Here is a 7723-nt window from a genome sequence, read left to right on the forward strand (position 1 = left end):
CATGAAGGTGATGAGAGCTAGAGTGAAGATGAAATCTATATATATCCAGCTGGTTTTGATATGTTTAGTCAATCCGGATCTACTGGAGTTGTGATTGAAGAGCTCCCTAATGAGCAAAGAAAGAAGGCTACATGTGTGATTGAGGAGATTATTGAGGAACCAAAGCAGTCTATTTGTGAGACAAGAAAACCAAGGCAACAAGGTATAGTCATCAGAGAACCAGAAGTCTCCATCCCAACTCAAGGCAGCAAGGTGGCTGAAACAAATCCAAAAGATAAGGGTAAAGGAAAGATGTACCTCGAGATAGGTCTTGTAGCAAAGAGTGTTGATGGTGTAAGTGGTATAGATGAAGAGATGCTTTAAGATATAGATATTCTATATTATATGCAATCATTTGGGTTAAACCCTAAACAAGAAGATGAAGTGGATAGCAGTGAGAGTGATGAGGATGATGAATACATACCTGCTGCTGAAGATGATGAATATGATCAGTATGGTGTTGATGACGACTATTGGTTAGAGGAAGCTGATATAGGGTTTGAGGTTAATGACAATGGTGAATGGGTTGGATCAAGTAAAGAAGCTGTTAAGAATGTGGAGATGGAAAGTGGAAAAGAGTTTGAAAATCATAAAGATATGTTTGGATCAGCCGAGTCCAATGAAGAGAAATTGCGGCCTGCTTTGAATTCTGATGGTGAAAAGGAAGTACCATTCCCTGAGTTTAATCCAAAAACATATATGAAGGACCCGGTCTTCAAGAAAGGGACAATATTTGGCAGCGCTCCATTTTGAGAAAGGCCATAAGGGAGAGGGCTATTAGAGATAGTTGGGAGGTATATTTTATCATAAATGACCGGAAAAGGTTGAGGGCTATATGCAAGTCCCAAGACTGTCCATTCGAGCTCTATGCATCTAGGATGCAACATGATGAATCGCTTATGATCAAGACTTATGAGCCGGAACACAAGTGCACGAGAGTTTTTGATAACAGCATGCTCAGTGCTAAGTATTTAACTAAGCGTTTCATGGAAAGGATCAAGCTGAACAGTGGCTGGAAGACAGGTATCCATTCTAATCTCTTCATGTTTTTGTTTGGTTACTGTTTGTTGTGTAGTTTTTCTAATTTTTTTGACAAGTTTGGTTGATGCAAGTAGGAAATTATAGTGCAGAATTCAGAATTTTGTCTTGTTTCCTTTTTTTTTGTTGCAAAGTTTGGTTGGTTGCAGCAAGTTGCAGGTGTTATATGATTTTGTACATTCCTAAGTTCTTCTGTGAAAAGCTTGTTTCAATGGTTGCTTGTTTGAGATCTGTTAGTTCATTATATGCTTACAGGTTTTAGAGTAATTAACCAGCTACTGTACAGTTTTAGAGTGATTAAGCCTTCTTGTTTGTATTTTTCTTCTTTTAGTGTAATTAACCAGCTAATGCTTCAGTTTTGGAGTACAGTTTTTTTTTGTGTATTGTTTGAACAAGAATATTTTTTTTGCTTGTTTTGCTTGCTTCAATGGTTGCTGATCCTTGTTTTGGTTTTTTTTTGGGTAACATAATCCTTAGCTCAAACTATGTCTTCAGAAGTTAGAGTAAGGGTCTCCAAGCAGATGGCTTATCAAGTAAAGAAAGCAGCCCTTTTGGTGTTGGAGGGAACTATCATGGAGCAGTATGCCAGACTCTGAGATTATGGGAATGAGCTGAAAAAGGTGGACCCTTCTACAACCGTTGACATAAAATGTGATTTCAGCAAGGGAGAGAGCTTTCCAATCTTTAAGAGGATGTATATCTGTCTTGGAGCTCCTGAAAATGGATTTAAAGCTAGATGTAGGTCTGTCATTAGGCTAGACGGTTGCCATTTGAGGTCTGCATATGGGGGTCAGCTCTTGACAGCTGTTAGCATTGATGCCAACAACACTTCATGGGTGATTGCCTACACAATGGTGGAGATTGAAAGCAAAGACTGGTGGATTTGGTTCCTAGAGCTTCTGTGCAAAGACCTGAGTATCCTTGAGGATGGAGTAGGTTGGACTTTCATCAGCGACAAGCAAAAGGGTTTAATCCCTGCCTTTGAAGAAGTGGTTCCGTTGGCCAAGATTAAATTTTGTGTGCGCTATATGTGGACAAATTTTACGAAGCTGTTTCCGGGAAAGTTACTAAAGGATCAAATGTGGAGATGTGCAAAGTCAACTACACTTCCTTACTTTGGAAAGGCAATGGAGGAAATGAAGGCTTTGGATAATGAAGCGTACAAGTGGATGACACGTAAGTTTTCGAGTTTACAAAGTTGCTGATTTTTTTTTGTTTTGTTTGTTTTTTTTAAGTTGACCCATATCAAGACTAATGGCTACTACTACTTGTTTTGTAGATAAGGATAGGACTCCACGGCATTGGTGTAGAACACACTTCGACACTTGGTCGAAGTGTGACATTATGATTAACAACTTATGTGAAAGCTTCAACTCGTTCATTTTTTATGCTAGAGTAAAACCACCAGTAAGTATGTTTGAGGAAATGAGAGTAAAGCTAATGAAGAGAAACCAAATCAGAAATGATAAGATGCAAGCAGTGGTGGGAAATCTGTGCCCCAAGCCTAGAGAAGTACTAGAAAAGAACAAAAGGAAGGCTGCTTCAGATTGCATTTCTACTGGGAATGGTGGTGACCAAGTGGAGGTGGAGACTTTTGAAGGAACAAAGAATATGGTCAACCTTACTGCAAGGACCTGCACATGCCGAATGTGGGACTTAAGTGGTGTTCCATGTAAGCACGATGTCTCAGCAATATACAACAACATGGTAGATCCAGAAGACTTAGTTGCAGTTTGCTACTTAAAAAAGACGTACATTAACATTTACAACAATTTGATCAAGTCGGTGAATGGAATGGAGATGTGGACTAGGAGTGAAGAACCACCAATTCTGCCTCCATAGTATTCTAGACAGCCCGACGAACAAAGAGGATTAGAGATTTATCGGAGAAGTTGGCTGAAAGGGAACAAAGCTTGGAAGAGTTCGGTGGTCGTTGAAGTGTAGCAATTGTCAAAGAGTTGGCCACAACGTGAAGACATGTCACTGACATCTTCCACCAAAAGATAAACAAGCTGCAAATGTGAACAAGAAAAGGAAGCTGAACAATGGAGAATGAAGTTCATCACAAAAGGCCCAGGTAATTTCTGATTTTTTTTTTTTTTGCATATGTTTAGTGTACTTTTTCAAATTATTTTGTTTATGAAGCAGCTTGTTTATGTTTCAGTTTTAAGGTTGATCCCATATTTTTTTGCAGCCTAAACCTAGAAGAAAGCCACCATTGAGTACGAATGACTTGAGGAAAAACCATCTAAAAGTGATAGAATATCAAAGGGTATGAAACATGGATTTTAGCTTGTAAACTTTGTATGTATTTGTTGATGAATAGGTCTGTGATTGGGCTAGTGATGCTTTGCTTTTGGTAAGTATGTGTTGACAATTATATTCTTATTTCTGATTTTTTTTGTGAGTGTAGAAGAAGATGGCTACATTGAAGGCATCTAGAAAAGCTGCTGCTGCCACCCCTGCTAGGCTTAGTTTGGGATTGCTGTGCTGTGAGAGGAAACACTTCTGAACTTGTTGTGAGAGGAAGCACTTCTAAACTTGCTGTGAGAGGAAGCAGCTGAGGTGTTTGGTAAACTGTTTTTAAAAGTGCTATGAGAACGAAAAGCAATTTCTAGGTGTTTGGTAAGTTGAAGGCAAAAGTGCTTTAGGTGCGTATAATTACCGAAATGGTCATACATCCTAAGATATGCTACTAAAATACATAATTTTGTTTTTTGATTATGTAACCATACCAAATAAAAAAATTTCTCATGTATTATCCTTGTACCTTTGCTTGGACCGAATAAAAGATTTACTTTAAACCCTTCGATATGCATATTATTTTTTTAATATTACACAAAATAAGTCAAGAATATTTGGATTAATTTCCTGACCATAGTTCAACGGGAACCATTACACAAAATATATTAAAATCACTTGAAATTTGCAACTAAATGCTAATTAAGTAGATGCATTCATTAGACTTTGTGCAATTATATTTCTTAACACCTTCATTTCTTGTCTTCCCGAACCATCTCCTTCATGTTTATTATCCTCCCTGAACCATGTCTACATTAGAAAAGGAGCTTGCTAGGTAAATTACCTCCCTGATTGCCAAGGCCTTAGCTGCCATTGGCGAAGGGGCTAACAATGTCACTGCCCTTCCAGCAATTAAGCAAGCAAGGAAGCAATCAGAAGTTTCTCCTCCTTACTATCAGATACTGAACAAAGCAAGGAACAAGCAATTCACAGCCAAATAAGTGAAAAGGAGAAATCTGTGGTATACAGAATGCAAGTAGAGACTTGGAAGCTAAAGAAAACTTGTTATGAGGAAAAATGTGGTGAAATTCATATGATAATGAACTTGTACACAAAATTTGGCAATGCTGCCTTATAAATGACTCCCTTCTCCACCATATTCTGCCCTCTTCAAAACTAATGCTTTGGAGCCTCTGACTTGCTGAAGTACTTCTTCAAAACATCCATATCGACCCAAAATTAGCCCTCACTAAATCCGGTGGGTTAGCGAACCGGCAGGCCAAATCCGGAATCTCTTCAGCGCATACACAGCACAGATAGATGCAAGATTCGATTCTCATAAGTTGCATAATTACTGGGTTTCTTGTTCATCATCTGGTTTCCAAATACATAAAGAAAATTAAAAAAATTGCAAATATTAGAATCCAAATTCTAATTTACTTGAGTCTGTAAGATTGTGACAGTGAGACTGAGTTAAGGATCACAGATTGCTTTAATTTTTTGATTATTTGGGTGTACCTAGGTTGGACTGTTGGAGCGATGCATCTGAGGCACCAATCAGACCTACATTTGACAAGCTGTGGGGTGGCCATGACAGATCAAAGAAGGGTAATTTTCTTGTAGACACAAAGCCTGCTTCATTTACTTCTTTTTTTCGGCCCTCGTCACTAGGAGATTAATTCCTTTTTGCAGAGGATTGGGCAAGTACTCATGCATCCAATATTTGATTGGGAGCCCAGCCCAGGTCTCAGTTCCCTATTCCTTTTTGCTTATACGAATTTGCCTGTATGCTGATCTCTACTTGTGCTGAGAGGATAATCAAGGTATGAGTAACAGATTTTATTATTATCTTACAATTAGATAAGTTGATTTTAAGGAAAATATATAGATAGAAAATCATAGGGTGCAAGATTGTTATATGTGCTGTCATTCCAACTAAAAACTGTAATGAGCAGAGAAAATTCCTGTAGAAATCTGTAAAGTAACATGACTATCAAAACTTCAACTGATATCAAGAAAGTTTTATGGACTTTCTAGTACTAATTATTTACAATATCATAAGCCTGTTACAATTATACTATCAAAATAGCTACATGCCAGTATATACCTGCTTGAAGTTCTTGAGTTTTGAGTGTCTGTGGGATTGATGCAAGCAGAACCAAAACCCAACCAAATGTGTGCCCATCACTTCCTCACATTCCTTCCTTTCATCCATACCAGACTCCTCAAAATTATTATAAATGCATCTTTCTCCAGTCTATCTACCTATCTTTCTCTAATCATCATCAATCTGCTCCCCCACTTCAAACAGAGTGTGAGTCTGATCTCTAGCTAGCTAGCCACTCAGCATATATATGACAATAATTCATGCATGTTGTCTGACACGACACATTTTTTCTTCTTCGAATTAAAAGGGAATACATATATATTCGAAGTGAAAGACAAGCTATATATTTAGGGGGGGTGAAATTGCACACCCCATATTACAATCTGCACACCCACTATCAATTTTAATATTTTTATATGTTCTCTATATATGTCTTTCCAATATTACCCTTATATATTACTACATTTTTCTTCAGTCTCTCTCTCTCTCTCTCTCTCTCTCTCTCTCTCTCTCTCTCTCTCTCTCTCTCTCTCTCTCTCTCTCTCTCTCTCTCTCTCTCTCACGTGTACAGCAGCTACTGGCAAGAGTTCTTGGAGGAGGGTTCTTGGAGGAGAGCTTGTCGAGGCTAGGTTTACAGAAGCTGAGCATCAACAAGGCGTTGAAGATCCCGTGGCAGGATCTTGAGGATGAAATCAAACAATGGATCAAAGCAGCCAACGTCTCACTTAGGATTCTATTCCCGATTGAGCGTAGATTCGTTGACCGAGTCTTCTACGGCCTCTCCTCTGCCGCTGACCTCTCGTTCATGGAGGTCTGCCGAGGATTGACGATTCAGATACTCAACTTCACCGACGCCGTCGTAATCGGAAGCCGATCGCCTGAGAGATTGTTCAAGGTGTTGGATGTGTTCGACTATGCACTACTTGATGCCCGAATTTGATTCCTTGTTCTCAAATCAGTACTCTTGTTTCTCAGGAACGAAGCAATTACGATCCAGAAAAGATTAGGTGAAGCAAGCAGAGAGGCAGTTGATCGAGAATAAAACAGAAAATGAGCTCCTGCAGGAACTTGGTTTCCCTCTGGTGCAGAGAGGAAGTTGATCTGTTCCTTTGTGAATGGTGGTTTGGATAATGGAGAATTTTGAAAGATTTGTGGTAGAATTTTGGTATCAATTTAGAAGATTTGTGTTTTAAAATTGGGCATCAATATTGGGTGGCAATCGTACTTTCATAGTGTTCATTGGGTAATCAATCTGAATCTGGGCAGTTTAATTTTGGAGAGTGATGATCGGTAGGTGAAAAGGAGAGTGTGTGTCTTGAAAGCTGAGAATAGGGGAAAATGTGGGATAGTATAATGAAAAGGTAGAAATGCAAGCAAAAAATATTAAACAAATGTAAAGGGTGTGCAAATTGTAATATGGGGTGTGCAAATTTCACTACCCTATATTTATTACTGGGCAAAAGGAATTCCAGGTATTAGATTATATATAACCATGCACAGTCGATTTGTTGGAGTGTGAAAGAAAAAAAAAACAAAATTAGGTTTATATATATTGAACTCAAATTCATAATTTGTATGAATTCAACCTAGATCTCTAAATTACCGAACTTTCTTAGCAAACAGGCACATGGAAAGTGATGTAGAATTAGGGTAAGATAATGAAGATAATAAATAAAACAATTCACTTGAACATTCAAATTCCCACAAATTTGGTGTATTTCAATGAGTAGAGAACGACTCACAGCTGATGCTTTAAGAGAACCCACAGATTGTCTCCATATGGGATTCTAGGAACAAACCCAATTTCAATTGGCTCCATCCCATAATAGAGATAGCTGGAACAAACAGAAAAAGAAACACGAACTCAAACAACCAACCAAAACAAACTAATCTTGCAATATGAACTCTATGATGTTCAACCATATTTGTTGTGGAATCAAGTCATCAACCCAACCATTGTCACACAGAACGCACGTTATTGTGCAGGGCTTTAAGTTTGACACTAATATACAAAGGTTGAAATATATACATATAAACCAACCAGTAGCAAAAAAAAAAAAAAAAAATTCCCAGGTAGCATCATAATCAAAGAAATGAAATCAAACTACGAAAATCTGGAGTGACTGAAATTGAATTGAAAGAGTGATTCTTACTTACCCCGTCTCTGCCTGCGGAAATTTAGTACCCAAAATACCACAAATTGACCAAATCTAGAAATAGGTCAGGCCGCAGCTCTTGTTTCTATTTGCTACTACTTGTTCTATAGGGGACCCATATAGAGAAAAGTAAGAACTTTAG

The 7723-nt window shown here is 38.1% G+C and overlaps 1 protein-coding gene across 1 annotated transcript; it reads left to right on the forward strand.

Moving 5' to 3' along the window:
* The first annotated feature begins 384 nt into the window (after nt 1-384).
* LOC112202062 lies at nt 385-2919 on the forward strand. Its single transcript, XM_024342963.1, has 5 exons — nt 385-694; nt 745-1062; nt 1555-1657; nt 1739-2253; nt 2357-2919. Exons 1-5 carry the CDS (start codon nt 385-387, stop codon nt 2917-2919), a joined length of 1809 nt encoding a protein of 602 aa, XP_024198731.1.
* The last annotated feature ends 4804 nt before the right edge of the window (nt 2920-7723 follow it).

Source organism: Rosa chinensis, chromosome 5 (assembly GCF_002994745.2).
Source record: "Rosa chinensis cultivar Old Blush chromosome 5, RchiOBHm-V2, whole genome shotgun sequence".
Taxonomy (NCBI): Eukaryota; Viridiplantae; Streptophyta; class Magnoliopsida; order Rosales; family Rosaceae; genus Rosa; species Rosa chinensis.